Raw genomic sequence first — 17,596 nt, 5'->3', positions numbered from 1 at the left:
ATTAGATCAGAGTATTCCTCCAATTATGTGTGCTTTAAAATTATTTAAAGTTAGTTGACATGGGTTCTTCTATCAGAGCCTCCTCTATATTTAAGATCTGAATATTTCAAAATATTATGGACTCTTAGCATTAAATTGTATTGTAGACTCTATATGAGAACCTTATTAATGATTTCGAAACTCCTTCTAAACCACTGGAAAAAGAAACCATTATTAAAATGCCAGAACATATAAGAAAGAGCCTCACATAGCAAGCTAACCACAAATTCCTATAGTTGGGAACAAAAAAAGTGTGTATATAGAGAGCCCTGAAGTCAGGAAGAAGAGTTCAAATCTGACTTGAGACTTACAAGCTGTGTTACCCTGGGCAAGTCACTTAACCCAATTTGCCTCTGTTCCTCATCTGTAAAATGAGTTGGAGAAGGAAATGGAAAACCACTGTAGCATCTTTGCCAAGAAAACTCCAAATGGGATCACAAAGAGTCAGATATGACTGAAATGAAATGACAACAATAAATATTGAGTGTCCCAAAAACCTAAGTGCAGTTTACATATGTAAGCTTTAATGTACATATTTTATATGCATATGAAATATATATATAATCTTATATATGTATATATCTATAACTTATTCCTGATTATAAAGCTATTATTTATTATTATTATCTAAACAGAATTTGATAATACTACTTTGTTTTCTTATTTAGAGTCTCCCTTGTAGGTCCTGGAGATGATCCTGTAAATGATGACATTCATAATATTGGCATTTATATTAGAGACATTCATGGCCAAACATCTGTAGAACTTGCACTACAGTTCAAGGACAAGTTGGAAGAATTCATTAATGTCTTGAAGAAATTGTAAGTGAGAACATTTTGCTTTTTATTGGAGAATGCCATCTATTTATTAGATAATCTGGAGTAACACTGACAGACCTCTTGCATAACCTGGCAGTGCCAATGATTTCTGATGGACTGGGAATAGGAGTGATTTAATTTTTATTGTGTATAGAATTTGTGTGCACAGAACTTTAGGATGTACCAGAAAAAAAGAATATATTATTTAAAACAATGCAGCTGCAAAGTACTATACATCTATATGTCTATATCTATATACTCTTCAGGAGTTCAGAGGTATGTATGAATTAATCTGCTTTCCATTCAGAAGAATCAAAATCACAATCACTTCACTTCTTGAGGATGTATGGCTACTATACAACTAACCACTAAATCTTAAAAGGTAATTAAAGAATGAGGGGTGCCCGTTGCTTTCCTTATTGACTCCCATCCATTAGTCCTAAAGCTTTTAAATCTATAGATTTCTTTAAGTTTAGTTTCTGTCAAGTAATTTGGACTAAGATTAGAGCATAGCTGGTTCATTGGAAGTGTTGTGGACTTAAGTGGGCAGAGTCCAGTTGCAAAACTTCTACTGTGAATGAAAAAAGGTTCTCGGGATAAGGCCTAAAGTGGAAAAATAGGTCAGGACTGAGAAATGGGGCAAAGGAAAAGTATAATCTTAGAACTGAAGTTGGGTCTGGAACTGAAAATATAAGCAAGAATGAGAGTGAAAGGAATGTTCTTACTGAGATTGGAATTGTGGCCGAAAGGAGAACTGTGGCTCAATGTGTTATCAAGAGGTATTCGGGAGTTTTAGGTCATTATACATAAATGGATATTATTTATTTTCAAAAGGCACTATACCAATAAATTCCATTCAAGATTCTATGATGGAATTTAAATTTTTATGGAATCTTTCAAGACTGTACTATATTAAAATGAGAAAAAAAGGAAAATGTTTTTCTACAAAAAATAAAACATAATTTTCTCAAAAAGAAATGATAAGACTTGAGGATGAATTAGAGGTCAGAAATGTTTACTTATTTTTTGCCTGGTACAAAAATGGAGCAAAAAAAAAATATCACGGAACTAGGGAAAAGAGTAGGAAGAAAAGAGAAGTCAAGAGAAAGAAATCTTTTCCTCCTTGTTTTATACAAATAACTAAGAAAATAGAATTACCTTTGACTTTCCAAAGGAGGGTATCAAAAAGGATTGTGAGATTTAATTCTGGCAAGAGCCTTTGAGAGGATCTATTCCAGACCAACATTTTTCTTTGATAGATTAGGCAATTATTGGCCAGAGAGATGAAGAAATTTACCCAAGGTCACACAATGGGGGAAGAACTGGAACCAGGTCTACATGTCTGGTTCAGTGGAATTCCCCTCTTACTATGAGTTAATTTAAATTTGAAACTTGTGAGGCAGCTAGGTGGTATGATCACCCATATGGGGTTTTGACTCACAATTTAAGAAATGCTGAAGGGGTGATGAGTGGAAAAAGTTTTAGAAGCCCTGGGCTAAAGCGGATAGTGTGATGTGATAGTGTTTGCTATCTGACAACTCCAGGAGAAATACCAGGAGCAGAACAGAAGTCTGTGTACAATGTTTGTAGATTTGACTTTGATACTGTTAGTTGCGAGGGCTTATGGAAAATTATGTCCAAATTTGGTTGCCTGGAGAAGTTCATCAGCATTGTGTGTCAGTTTCATGACAGTGTGCTTGCCTGGGTTCTGGATAGTGGACAGTGCTCTCGTGCCTTCCCAGTCACCAATGGAATGAAACAAGGTTGGGGGATTGCTCCTGTGCTTTTTAGCATGATGTTTTCATCCATGTTGTCAAAGGCTTTCAGAGGGATGATCATGGCTTTTTCAGCTACTACACTGATGATAAATTTTTTAACTTGAAAAGACTACAAGCCAAGACCAAATTGGAGGGAGTGTTATTGCATGATTTTCTGTTTGCAGATGATTGTGCACTTAATGCAATCTCTTAAGCTGAGATGCAAAAAAATTTAGATCAATTCTCTGCTGCTTGTGCTAATTTTGGCCTGACAATTAATGCCAAGAAAACACAGGTGCTTCACAGCTACCACCATATCAGTCACATGTGGAACCATCAGTTTCAGCAAATGAAGAAGTTTTGAATGCTTTGGATAAGTTCATTTACCTTGGTAGGGTACTTTATAGGGATGTACACGTTGATAATGAGATTGATGCATGCATTGCCAGAGCTAGCTCAGTGTTTGGGAGGCTCTGAAGGAAAGTATGAGAGAAAAGAGGCTGATTACCAAACTGGTCTTCAGAGCCATTGTACTGACCTCATTGTTGTATACCTGTGAAACCTGGATAGTCTACCAGTGCCATGCCAGGAAACTGAATCACTTCCATTTGAATTATCTTAGGAAGATTCTGAGAGTCACCTGGCAGGATACGGTACCAGACACTGAGGTCTTTGCTCGAACTGAACTGTCAAGCATTCAAACTCTGCTTCAGAGAGTACAACTCTGATGGGTCTTGTTGTTTGAGCGCAAAACATATGCTTGCCTAAAAGACTATTTTATGGAGAACTTAGGGTAAGTGTTCACATATGTATCAGTAAGCACCCCGACATTCACAGTGGGGCCTGCTATTACAGGTTCCTAGATCTGCATTCATAAAAGGAAAGGCAGCGTTTGAGGGGTTGACAATCACTTTAATCAAGCACATATATCATTCACCTAGTTCCAGGGAGCCAACACCCTGAACTTTAGTGAAAATACAGAGAAATCAAAGATCAACAGATATGGTTTCCTCTGTCTGACCATAGTCAATACATATATAAAAAATCAACAGACAGGTCCAACTTTCTGACTATAGTTACCAAAGACTGAAGCACCGACTTCTGGGTTTTCAAAGCCGGAGGGCTGCTTAATGTCTTCCCAGAGTCTCTCATCTGGTACACAAACCTTCTTCCAAAAACTAAGCCCCAAGGTAAAACCTTACCTCAGAGTCTTCATATACTTTTTAGAGTCAGAGGGCATGACCCTCTGACCCAGTGCCTCAAAAGAAGAAACAAAAGTTACTTGGAACTCTCTTACAAAACAACTACCTTCATCAAGCTTCCCTCAATGGGCAGACCCATGAATGGGTGGGGAAGATCTTCTTTAATCACATTCAAACAAACAAAACCAGCAAAAGATCCTACTTTGCTTGGCCTCACATAGTCAGAAGAAGTGATACAAGGATACTCTCAAGGTGTCTCTTAAGAACTTGGGAAATGATTGTGTGACATGAGAGACAATGGCACAGAACTGCTCATCTTGGTGTGATGACAAGCAAAGCAGGATCTTTTGCTGTTTTTGTTTTAGTCTTAATCAAGTGCCTCTGATGGAATCTTGCCTTTATCAACCAAGAGTCTTTACTAGGAGCAAAGTAGAGTAGAATAAACTAGAAACAGTATATGTATTTGAATTGTTAGTTATTTTAACGTGATTAAACATCTTCCCTACCCATTAATGGACCTGAGAAGATTTGTAGGAAGGCTCACACCTTTTGTTAATGAGGCACTAATTCTCAAGGGTTGTGATGCCCCCTGGTTCTAAAAAGTATATAAAGACTCTGAGGTGCAGTTTTACTTTGGGGCTTACTGATTGGAAGTGTTTGTCCAGAAGAGACTGTGGGAAGCCCCTAAGAAGCCCTCCCCCAACCTCCTCTCTTTGAAAACCTAGATGTTGGTGCTTCCCTCTCTGATAATTATGGTCAGACAGTTGGATCTGTCTGTTGATCTATGATGTATGTTTTGCTTAAGTCAGACATTTAGAAGTATGTCTGTTGACCTTTGATTTCTCTGTATTTTCTCTGAAGTTCAGGGTGCTGACTTTTTCCCTTGAACTAAGTGAATGATACATGTGCTTGATTAAAGTGATTGTTGACCCCTCAAAATTTACCTTTCCTTTTATAAGTGCGGATCTAAGAATCTGTGATAGCAGGCCCCCCTGTGTATGTTGGGGTGCTTACTGTTGTACATGATATGCCCACATTAGAGAAGGTGCTGTGCTCTATGAGCAAAGCAGAATTGAAACAGTTCAAAGGAAACACAGAAAGCACAAATTTAGAGAATCCACTCCAAATGTTCACATGGACTATTGGTTCCCGACCTGTGCATTCTGAGCTCATATTGATCTGATCAGCCAGAGTCACACACACTGAAACTTGACTCTAGCATAGTGATGTCATTTTGATCCTCTTTAAGAATGAAGGACAATAACCAAACAATCAACCAACCAGTGTGATGTATAAAAAGTTTGAGAAACATAGTATATGGGTAATTAATAATTTTATTAGTACGGTCAGCATTTTATTGATAAAAGGAAAGATCATTTGGCCATTTCTCTCAGACCAAAGACAATCGTGGCAGCAGGTTCATGCCCTTTTAAAAGTGAGTATACCAGAGGGTGGCAATCAACTCTTACTGGTTAATATTTAATGATAAGTACACCTATTCTGAGGGCCTGGGAGAGTGACATCATGTCTCTGGTAGACAAAGGGACTACCTCTACTCAGATCACTCACAGCCTTGAACAACCTAGACAGAGTATCTACTGTTCTCAGATTAATTTGAGAGGGAACACAGTGGGCAGGAATTCATTTTCCCATGAGAAGTCTGATCTAATTGGGTGGAGTAGCAATACTTAAAATGAGGGGAATGTTAATCCTATCTTCCATCAGCCCTGTACACTGGGTTTTGGAGAATGAAATGGCGCAGGTGGAAAAGTTTGGGCCTCCTTGATTTTAATAATTGGCTTTTAATATGAAAGAGAAATAATCAATTCCTGCCCCAGACACTTACTAATTTTGTAACTTCATATAAATAAGTTTACCATTCTCAATCTTAGTTTTCTCTCTTGCAGAATAGAAATAATAATTGCATTTTCCTTGCAAGGTTGTTGTGAGGGTTTAAAGGAGATTTTATACACACACACATAATTTTGGATAACTAGATAAATGTTAGCTATTAGCTAAGACAATCTAAACTTAGATCAATAGCAACCTGAAAAGGAAAGTTTTCAAGGTAGAGGAAAGGAGAGATAGTTTTAGGTCATTAGAAACTTCAGAGGGTGATGCTAGATTGCCTCTGGGGTTTGTTGCCGCTATGAGATTCTGTGAAGCCAATCTTTACAGTCTCCTTAAGGAAAGTTTTGATTGGTTTTATAATTTTACACCTGTGGGGCATGTTCTGCTTTAGGAATTTAGATATGGTATCTAGTATAAGGTTTTAAAAATATTTTAAGAGAATAACAGGGATAAAATAGTAAGCCTGGGAGCAAGAGAAAAAGCTCTATTCTTACCTCATTTGATCTCTGACTTGATTCAGAGTCCTGGACAAATAATTTCATTTTGGAATCTTGTTTTTCCTCCTTGTGACAACTGGATAAAATCAAACCAACTTTTGAAAATAAATCAAGCAGCTTTGGTGGAAATTTTTTTTTGACACGTGGAATATTTTCTTTAAAAGGGATATTGAGGTATGTGGTGTGGGGAGGGTGGGCAGAGGACATGACCTAAGAAATGAGCTAAGGAAATTCTCACTTTGAGCTGTCAGTTCCAAATGCAGTGATATGTACTCTTGCCTTCCTCATGTGCCAGTTTCATGTCCTTTGAGAAAATCAGCAAGGATTTTATTTATTTATTTTTCTCTTCCCAGTTAAAGATTTTCCCTTCCAGGGGACCATACATCTGAAGATCATTATGTTTCAGTAGAGCAGTGATGCAAAAACTCTTCCTAGGAAAGAGTCAAAGGAATTGCTCCCTGGAAGAACATCAGGAATTTTGTCATTTAGGCTTGTGCTGTCTGAAATCCCAGAGTGTCATGCTTCTTGTACCACTTTGCTTTGGTAAAATGCTGTGTAAGGACAGAAATTACAGGTTCGAATTATCAGAAGTGAAGCAGATTTTGGTTTGAGTACAAGGGTTGTTCCTGATTGTGGATGCTATAGAAACAATGGTAGTTGCTCATACAGATGTTGTGTCATTTCAGTCACGTCTGACTCTTCATGACCCCATTTGGAGTTTTCTTGGCAAAAATACTAGAGTGGTTTGTCATTTCCCTCTCCAGCTCATTTCTCAGTTGAGACAAATAGTGTTAAGTGACTTACCCAGGGTCACACAGTTAATAAATGTCTGAGGGCAGATTTGAACTCATGAAGATGAGTCTTCCTAATTCCAAACCCAGTGTTCTATCTATTATGCCACCTAACTTCCCCCTCATATAGATATAGCTGTAAAAGAGAGTATCCTGTCCTCCAGTAGAGAATGTCCAGAAACACTTTTACTAGGGTCCAGAATTGATATAGGTTAATTAATATGGAATGATGTTCTAGCTGATACCTATATATGTCAGAGTCATGTCATTAAATATATGTCATTAAATTAATACCTGTGGTTTCTTAATGCAGCTAGGTGGCATAGTAGATAGAGTGCAGGACCAGGAGTCAGGAAAACTCCTCTTCCTGAATTCAAATCTGGCCTTAGATGCTTGCTAGCTATGTTACCCTGGACAAGTCACTTAACCTTGTTTGCCTCAGTTTCCTCATCTGTAACAATAGCTAGAGAAGAAAATGGCAAACCACTTCAGTAACTTTGCCAAGAAAACCCCAAATGAGGTCATGAAGAGTTGGATACAACTGAAAATGACTAAACAGTAACAACAACAAAGTTCCTAAATATCATTAGGATCAAAAATAAATTCCTGGCATTTAAAGCTCTCATGACTTGACCCCTGCCCACATTTCTGTGCTTCTTCAACATTACTTCTTTCCACACACTCTGTTGTTCCAAAGATCCTCCATCTTCCCCATCTTTGGGCCTTTGGTAGCCAATGACTTTCTTCCACACCTGGAGTGTTCTCACTGTTCACTTCTGCCTTTGGGAATCTCTAGTAGATTCTTTCTCAGAACTACATTCTGTGAAATATCTTTTCTGTTCCCCAAGTCACTAGTACTTCTCCAAACTATCTTGTATTTATTTTCTAAAAAAAAAAAAAAAAAAAAAAGAAAAAAGAAAAAAGAAAAATGTATACATACATACACATATACATATACATGTATATATATATATATGCATATACACATAATATTCATACATTTTCCTTCCCCTACAATCTAAGCTCCTTGAAGGCTGGGACTTTCACTTTTTTTGTATGTATCCTCAGGGGTTAGCACAGTGCCTGTCACAAAGAAAACATCCGATAAATGCTTGCTAATTAATTAATTGATTGATGGAGATCAATGAGGATCTGATCTAGTCTCAACTCACGGTTTAAGAAGTGCTGAAGAGGTTGAGAGTTGAAGAAGTTTAAGAAACCCTGATCTCGAGTGATGGTCTTTTGAGTGGAGAGAGATGATAGGTGATAGCTGAAAAGTGAAAGAAATATATTAGGAAGGTAGAATTGGCAGGATTCAGGGATGGGGAACAGTGAAGGATGTCTCTGATGTTATTAATCTGGGTGACTTGGAGGATGGAAGTAGGAAAAGAGGAAGGAAGGAAGGAAAAAAGCAAGAATTTATTAAGTACTTATACATATATATATTATATATATTATACACACACACACACACACACACACACACTATCTTTTAGGAACTATAATAAGCATTTTACAAATGTTGACTCCTTTGCTCCTCATAACAACCCTTCGAGATAGGTGCTATTACATAGCTGTAATAGAATAGGTGTTACTTTGCAATCAAGGAAACTAAGGCAAACAGACGTTATTTGATTTTTCCAGATTCATAAAGCTAGTAAATATCTGAGGCCAGATTTAAAGTCAGGGTCAAAGAAGGAAGGGAACAAGCATTTATTAAGTACTTACTAAGTATTTGATACTTTGCTGAGCACTAGAGATACAAAAAGATGCAACAAAAAAGACAAAAAAAAAGAAAAACACTTCAGTCCCTAACAAGGTAGTGTTTTAACGGGGGAAGACAACACACAAAAGGAAGTGGAAAAGCAGGCGTCAGTCAAGGAGAGATAGGATGAAGCCATTCAGTGTGAAGGTATGGTTTTGAAATTCAGAAGGTCAGGAACAGTGCTGAGAGGGGACAGGAAGAAAGAAGGAAATAATGGGCCCCTTTACAAAATGGCAGCTTTTAAAGGAAGTCACCCATAGGAGAAGAGATGGGACTGGTCTCATCTAGGGATGTTGCAGACTGATCAGGCTACACAGGTCTAGATGGTAACAGGGTGAGGAGGCCACAGGCTTTGAGGGAAGTTCTAGGTTGAGACAACACTACAGGAGCCATAGTTTTAAAGTCTAGAATATCAGGAACAAGGCTAGGATAGCAACATTACTGCAGCACAAATAGGAAAGTCCAGAAAATAGAAATATTTAAAAAGGAGGATTATCATTTTTTTGTTTTGGACACTTTGAATATGAGATATTTGCAGAATCTTCAGATATAATTCAGGAAATTAGGGCTGAATACACTGATTTGGGAAGTATATATGTAGAGACGGTACCTAAATCCATAGAAATGGATGAAATCACTAAGAAATAGGCACAGAATGTCCAGGCCAACACCTATGGAATACCTACACTTTGGCAGTGGAAGATGCATGTGAATCAGCAAAGGAGACTACGAAATATTATCAGAAGAGTCTAGAAAAATCAGTGCCACAAAGCTGAAGGAGAGACTATTTAAGAGGAAGGGTTGGTCAAAAGCATTAAAATATAGAGACATCAGGATGGATGAAAACTAAGAAAAGACCACTGGATTTAGCAAAATACTAGAACTGACATGTAGGGAGGTGATTCAACATCAATTTGGCCAACAGTGATGTTACACCTTTAAGTATGGCTCTTTTCCCACACTAGCTTCGTCCTCTCACAAATTTGATCAGTTGCTCTCTCTGGTCCAAATACCTATTCCATTTTCAGAACCTCAGAATGTTAGTCATGTTAGACCTTATGGATCACACACAACATTACATCCATTCTATAGGCGAGGAAAATGAGGAAACCAGAGACTTGTGCAATGTCATACTTCTCTGTTCATTTCCTCTTTATCCTAAAAACATCCAGGGCAGGCTTTGTGTCCTCCAAAAAATTCTAAGGACCAGTTCCCTTCTTCCTCTTTTGTTGTTGTAGAGTCATGTCTGAATCTTCATGACCTTGTAGACCACACTATCCATGGAATTTTCTTGGTAAAGATATTGTAGTGGTTTGCAATTTCCTTTTCCAGTGAATTAAGCCAAATAAACATTAAGGGACTTGCCCAGGGTCACACAGCTAATAAGTGTCTAAGACCAGATTTGAACTCAGGTCTTCCTGACTTCAGACCCATCTCTTTATCCACTGAACCATCCACTGGGTGACCCTAAAGATTCCCATAGATGACAGTTGATTATTACCTTCCATAGGTTTCCCTCTTCCCTGAGTGTAGATGTACTTTTGGACTGCTCCAATACAAAATGTCCCCACCTGCTTACTGTTTTTAGCATGAACCCAAGCAATTCAGCAAGCATTTCTATTGTGCCTCCTATGTACATTCTGCTAGGGGCTGAGATTATAAAAAAGAGCAAGTATGTTGCAAGGTAGGCTTTATAGTACCACTGCTGAAGATATTTCTCATGCAGAGATAAAGCTGAGGAAGAGTAGGGCCATGGATAGTTTTGGCTTCATTTCCAAATGAAGATAACACCCCTTGGTGCCAGGGATTGTTTTGGTATCTGAATGCAAAGAGGGGCCCACAAACTTATACCAGGAGCAGAGACCAGCCTTTTCAAGCAAAATGCAGTTCCCTATTTGTTAAGCCAAGATGAATGAAAATAAAATAATAGGTTGACCCTTTGTAATATCAAACTTGTGATTTGATAGACCAGAAATCATCCATGATATTTACAAACCACAGCTTTGTTACTGAGTAAATAACAGCACTAAAAAATGAATAAATTTTCACTTTCTTATTCGTCATATAGAAAAACAAATAAACCTGGATTTTAAAAGAAGTTACACAAAACATTATCTACAGATACCCAAGGTCTTTATAAATGAGTATTTATGTTATAGAATTATTTCATGAGCAATTACATTACGGAAATTATCAAAGAAATAGACTTCATGCTATGAAATAGTTAAATGCTACAAAAGGATAGAAATATTCATTAAATGTTGTATATATTCCAATTTTCATAACATAATGTACCAAAAATCTTTAAAATTGTTTCCACAATGTTACCTGTTAAAGTGATCACCAAAAGGAGCCACAGAGGTGGAGAATCTATGTTTCATACTAGAAAAGGTTGTTTTTCTTTCCAATTGCATTTTTTCATGTATAGATAAGGGTATTTGAGGGCAAAAATCAATAATAGCTGCCATTGGAACTAATATTAAGATGTTCTTTTATACCATAACCACCATACATTAAATGAATCTTAATTATTATATTTTATAGACAGTGGTTATTTTACCTCAGATGTGTAGGGTTAGAGATCTATCCTGAGTGATTAGGGACATCAGGCTCAATCTCAGGCCTCTTGGGATTGGAGGCACCTGGGAAAATTTGGTTGTTTCTAGATTGAATGGAGTCTTGAAGGGTTAGTTTCATTGGTTGCTTCCTGAGATCATCCTGGATCAAATAGTAAAATGTTAGGCAAGTTCTATAAGACTGGAAAATGCTTTTATACTTCCCACAAATATTGTTTAACTTGTCATCTTTTGCTATCAAAATTATGTTAGTGACAGAATTGCTAATCTGGAGAAGTTTGAGTTAAGAGACTAATGTGTTATCAGCAGTCCTTTCCATGTTACATGTATCTGCTCTTTTGCTTTCTGACCATGGAAGCTGCATGCAGTTATGATTTGAGAACTGACCTTTTGACTTTTCAGCCAACATGGTGCTTAGGCTCCAAATGAGCTCTTCCATCTGGGCTTGCTGTGCAGTGAGTTGATCTATCAGTATGTGGTTCAATGTTTTTATTTTCTTTCTTTTTTTTCTTTGACCTTTAGCAGCAGCTTCATGACCTACAAAGTATAATTGGACACTATTCTTTTCCAAAGTCTTTCACTCCTCAATCCTATAGTTTAGGTATATAGGTATACTCCAACTGGGAAATCCTGTGGGACCATGGCCAACCAAAAAACATGTGAGAGGGAGGGAGGAAAGGAGAGAGTGAGAGACAGAAAAGAAGAAGAAGAGAAAGAAGAAGGAGAAAAAGGAGGAGGAGGAAGGAAATAAAGTAAGCAAGCAGGGAAGAAAGGTAGGAAAAAAAGATAAAGTTAAATGAGAGAGAATAAAAAAATTCACTCTAACACCTCTCATTCTAGAGATTTTCCTAAAGAAAATAGAACACGAGTTTTCTGTGTCCAAACCTCAGGACATAATAATATGGATGAAATAATAAGGGATTTGTTTTGTGAATAATATTTGTTTAATTTAACTTTTCAGTAATCATAGGACCACAAGATTTTAAGCTATAAGAGGTCTTAAGCATCATCTGGTCTAAACCACTCATCTTACAGATGAGGAAACTGAGTCCCCCAAAGTGACAAGGATTTGCTCAAATCACCCTAAAGGTCATGATCTAAACCTAGACCTTTCAACTTTCAATCCGTTGTCATTTCCAACACCCTAAAAAATTTTGAAATGGTGATTAAGATACACTTGCATCAGCAAGGTACCTAAAACATATTTTATGTGACCATGAATGATGTAACTGTAGCCTTAGTTGCTTAGCGTAGTTCTCATGGGAAGAGGATTCAACCAGCGGGCTCAGGAAGCAGGTATTCTAACTAGTTACTCTTTATATAGCAAAATAAATGACTCTCTCTAGATAAAATGGCAAGATGTAGCTGATATCTGCTGATTTTCCCCTTTTATCTGATGATAATGTCCTTGAAAAGGCTTATGGACTAACTCTAAAGGATCCTGATGAACCACAGACATGGCACAAAAGCACAAGTTCCACTTCACCTCCAAACTCAGAAATGTAGTAGAAGGCAACAAAAAGAAGGAAGGAGAAGTAATGGTGAAAAGCGAAAGGGCATTTTGTCTTTCTTTCCCTGATAGTGACATTATAAGATAATGGATAGCATTGACCTTTGAGCCAGAGCTATATAACATTTAATGAAATGGAGGTTCAAAGCCAAAATCTCACGGAAGGAGAGATCACCTTTTCTGTATATCAAGGGTATTTGTGACCTTTTACTAGTCTGGAAGCCATTGGAAAGACTGTAAAAGATACCAATACTATGGAATAGGTATGCTCTCTCTCTCTCTCTGGGGCAGCAGCCTTGAGAATTGGTGAGTTTTTCTCCAGGGGGTCGCTTCTTTGAAAGACAGATCACTTTCTTGTCCCTATGTGGATGCTACTGTGGTCTGCTAATTGGCTAGAACATTGGGATGATAATTCTTTTTAGGCTCTAAATCAATCAATAAGCACTTTTTTTGGTACTAAGCCCTGGAAATACAAACACAAGAATGTGATAGTCTGTAGCTTCTAGCATCTTTCAATCTTTCTATTAGGAAATATCACATATTTTGAGATAAATGGATACCAGATATATACATGTGAATATGAGATGGTTCACAAGTAAACCAATATACTCAGTCAGTAAAGTGACTAAGAGAATTAGGAAAGTCTTCTTGAAGGATGTGAAACTTGAGCTGAATTTTGAAGGGAATTAGGGCTTCCAAGTTGTCTCTTTTCTTATGACAATTTCTGTATGGCTCTTCCTATATTTCTATTTAACTGAGACATTTTAACTTTATGATTTGTTTGGAGCCTGGGACTTCACTAGATATCTGGCTAGCCATTCAAGACGTCCATCTGAAAAACTGTGATTGCCTTCTGTCCCTTTGCTATGCTTAGTCTATGTTTTTTGGTTTTGTTTTTGCTATTGGACCTTTGATACACATCAGTGTAGGAATATACTGTTTCACTTTAGATTTTTTTTACAGCTGACCATCTGTATTATTACTGTATTTTTAATGGAATGGGAAGATCTTTCCCATCCATTAATAGGCCTTTGTAACCTGCTTAAGTCATATGAAAGCCTGAGTCACATTAGTCTAAGTCATATGGAGCAGGAAGGGGTAGAGCAGGAAGGGTGGAACAGAGCTGAGAGGAAGTGAGACAGAGCACACAGAGCTGGAAAGAGAGAGGAAGCAAGGCAGATTTCTGTGAATGAGAGAGGCAGTGGTTTTGCTTGAGGGAGTTGGTTTGTGGGAAGGCCTCATAATGTGTACAGACTTCTTGGTTACTATGATGGATTTCTTTATTACTACAATGGATTTGACTCTTTAGTGTTTGAATAAATGTCTTGGTTTTGTCTTTGAAGAAGAGAGTTTATATTTTTCAAATTTACCGTGGAAATACACCTGCATATCTATAGCGACTACTGTGCATATTGCATTGGCCCTACACCATCTCAGAGAGCTTGTTGAGGAACTGAAAGGTTAATTCATTTGACTACACAGCCAATATATGTTAGAGACAAAATAGGAACCTTTCTGACTCTGAGACTGGGTCCTATCCACTAGGTCATGCTTTTTCCCCCTTATATGACAATATAGTTACCATTTTTATATTAAAAGTCAAATTCTATATACACGGAGCTATTTTGCAGATTAGTATATTGTTTTTGAGCTAAAATTCCTCTTTCCCTGATAGTCGTCATGAACTGTCAATTTGTATTTTAGTTTTGTGTCTTTGATAAATTACAAATCCTGTGTCAAAGAGTAATATGTATGCTTAAAATTTATAGGAGATGAAATGGTCCTGTCTTTTCTGATAAATCATAACTTACTGAGACTTGTCATAGTCACCACTTAAAAGATCCCAGGGTTTAAAGATGCAGCCTACTGGAAAATTTGGGGAAAATCCCTGCCAGAATGGGAGCAACATTCATAGGAATTGACATCTTTAAACATATTGAATTATTATGTTTTTCAAATAATTTTCATTTAATTCACACAAAAATAATTTGTGTGAATTTTTTTTATCATAATGTCTTTGATCACTACGTAAGTATGTAAGCATATGGTTTTCCCAGTGCGTCATGCTTTCAAACATGGAATTTTTCTTTTACCATTTCATTCTCCTTCACCCCCCCATATCTAAACATTATGCCCTGATTTTCCCATCTGCAATATTATCATTATCATAGTTATTTGATAAACATGTTGAAAACTTCAAAAGCTTCTTTTAGAACAAGTAGCTATCAATTTACTGAGCCACAGCAAAGGCTGGTACTAGGTCTATGTTTAAGATTTGACAAATGTGCCTAAAAGTTGCTTACCTTTGGAAGATAATGAAATAGCTAAGATCCCAGAGTGGAAACAAATACAAGGCCCTCCCATGAGAATGTCCACATGAACTCAATCAACAATGTGTTGACATTGAAACATTGAACAAATGATTAAATCCTGTTGAGTTGTTTATAGAAATGAGGGGACCGAGTAGAGTTCATGATGGCAATACAAACTCAGATCATTAATGCCAGAAATTTGAGACAGATTACCCGAAAGGAACACAAACTTAACTGATCAATTAAGATTATGAAAGGAAATGCTAGCCATGTATGGCCACAAAAACTTAGGACCTCCTGAATGCTTTGTAATAAATGTTCGGATGACTAGAATTATAAATAATAAGCTTGCTTTCTAATGGAAATTAACCGATGACAAGTCCCTGTATGACAAATACAGACTTCAAAATATCTCTGGCAATTAAGTCAACAGATTGTACTTGACTGGAGTATTATCATAGACCAAATTGTTGCCCACATTCTCCTAGACATAACACTGATCCATAAAAATTAAAGAATGATGTTATTTAACAAATGTTGCAATGCAAAGCTATCTCCAAGCTATGTGGAGTAAAAAGCTTTTACAAAAAAAAAAAGAGTTAGGAGAAGAAATCAAACCTAGCAGAGGAAAAAGGATGAAATATATGTTATGTCTGTCATTCTGTTCACTACTGGAGTTCTCCTGAATGTGTTTTCAGGGAGCTATAATAGCTGAGTTTATATCTTTTTATTTCTATTCAATTAAAAAAAAAAGGTATTTTATCTTCCTGTTCAGTAGAGTGTCAAACATCAAATATGAAAGAAAAATAACAGGGTGATGATTTGTCCCAGAACTGTTTCTGCCTCAATTTTATTGAATGTGATGTTAATAACCACAATGGCAATGATGACAAAAACAATTCATACATAACACTATATTCTGTGGCCATTGCAAAGGTAATGACTGTAGAAAGAAAGGTGGAGCCATCCAGAACTCTTAATGATTAGAATCAAATACTGCTTTGGTAGAGACAGCTTGGGAAATTTAGTACTTATGGAAAGATATTAGAAAGATACGTACATATTTAGATGGTTCCTGTATAAGAAAATTTGAAAATAATATTACCCCCATTAAAGTCAACAAGAACGAAACCTTCAGAATGGCTTTGTGAAAATACAAAGTATGTTCAGAATTTTTGATATCTGTAATCAAATACTAAAAGTCAAGGTCTAAAGTTTAGGGAATTTGGGGATTTAGAGTACCACAAAGAATAAAATAAACAATTAAATATTCCTCAAACACTGTACCACAAGGGCTTAAAAAACAGAAGTTTTGTTATGTTTTGTTGTCTTTAAGACTAGGTCTCCTTTCTAAGTGCAAGAGTCTACTCATGACTCTGTCCTATGTTAACCAGCACAGGAGCTACGAATTTTATTTCTGAAGCTTTGCTTTCTATCTAACCTTGACCTGTTTTCCCCTCCTTAGGCATCTTGACGCTTTCCCTTACACCCCAACTCCCTGGGCTTATTTTATTAATATCTCACTTTAGTATGGACATCAGATCAACTTAGCCTACAGCAGTTCAGAACTCCAGAACTCAGGAGAACCATTAGCCTCTGCTGTCCCAGTAGCAGGGATTACAGCCATGTACCACCAACCCTAGTAAAAAGCAAGGATGTTAGGCAGTCCTTGAAGAAGGCTGATGTGGAAAATTTTCCAAAAGAAGTGCAGTGCATCAAAACCATAGGGTAGGTTAAAGGTGAAACAGAAAGTTTTGTATACTGCTAATATAATGAACAAAAGACTGTGTCAAGGGATATGACAGAAACTCTTTTCTGTAAAATTGGAAGGTTATTCTCCACTGTTATATGTGAATTACTAGCAAGGAATTCCAACTGCTTCCTCTCAGTTAGAAGTATAATCTCATATTTCTTTTTTATAAATCAATTTTTATTGGTACCTTTTTGCTATTATGTCATCATTCTTCCCAAGCCTTGATACTATGAAATATGAAATCTATGTATTTCAATAGGTCAGTTTGTGAGGTGTTGCTGTAGGGGGCGGTATTGATGGTTGGCTAATACTATCAATACTCATCACCAACCTTTCTGCCCTTTTTGACTATGGAAATTTGATCATCCACATGTGATAACTATTTCCTTTCTTAGACTAGGAACAATACAATGGCCCCAAAGAGCTCTACAGTCTTTTTCTCAGTTGCTTGATAGAGTTTGTATCAGGTACGACATTAGTAGCAAAGTTACAATAGCACAATTCAGCAGTTAGGAGAATTTCTAACATTTGTAGTGAGATTCGACTTTCTGCTACAATTAACATTTATACTTATGTTTGTTACCAAATACACATGGGGCAGGAAGTTACAGGAAAGAACAGAAATTTTTTCTGGAACTTCCCATAGTCTTTGAAAAGATGAGTACAACGGCTAACTTCAGCTCGACTCTTCTGATCAGAGACGGCAGTGGTCCTTCTTTCACTCC

The 17,596-nt window shown here is 36.9% G+C and overlaps 1 protein-coding gene across 2 annotated transcripts in view; it reads left to right on the top strand.

Annotated features, from left to right (window-relative positions):
• The window catches only part of CNBD1 (cyclic nucleotide binding domain containing 1), a 695,007-nt gene that overhangs the window by 157,261 nt on the left and 520,150 nt on the right, over positions 1-17,596 (top strand). For both annotated transcript variants that reach the window (XM_072603626.1, XM_072603625.1), the window contains exon 4: positions 708-860. In XM_072603626.1, the coding sequence (XP_072459727.1) occupies positions 708-860 (153 nt within the window). The remainder of the gene's footprint in view (positions 1-707; positions 861-17,596) is intronic.

The sequence above is a fragment of the Notamacropus eugenii genome, chromosome 4 (genome assembly GCF_028372415.1).
Source record: "Notamacropus eugenii isolate mMacEug1 chromosome 4, mMacEug1.pri_v2, whole genome shotgun sequence".
NCBI lineage: Eukaryota > Metazoa > Chordata > Mammalia > Diprotodontia > Macropodidae > Notamacropus > Notamacropus eugenii.
Note: the sequence above shows the minus strand (reverse complement) of the source record. Positions and strands in the feature narration are given on the sequence as shown.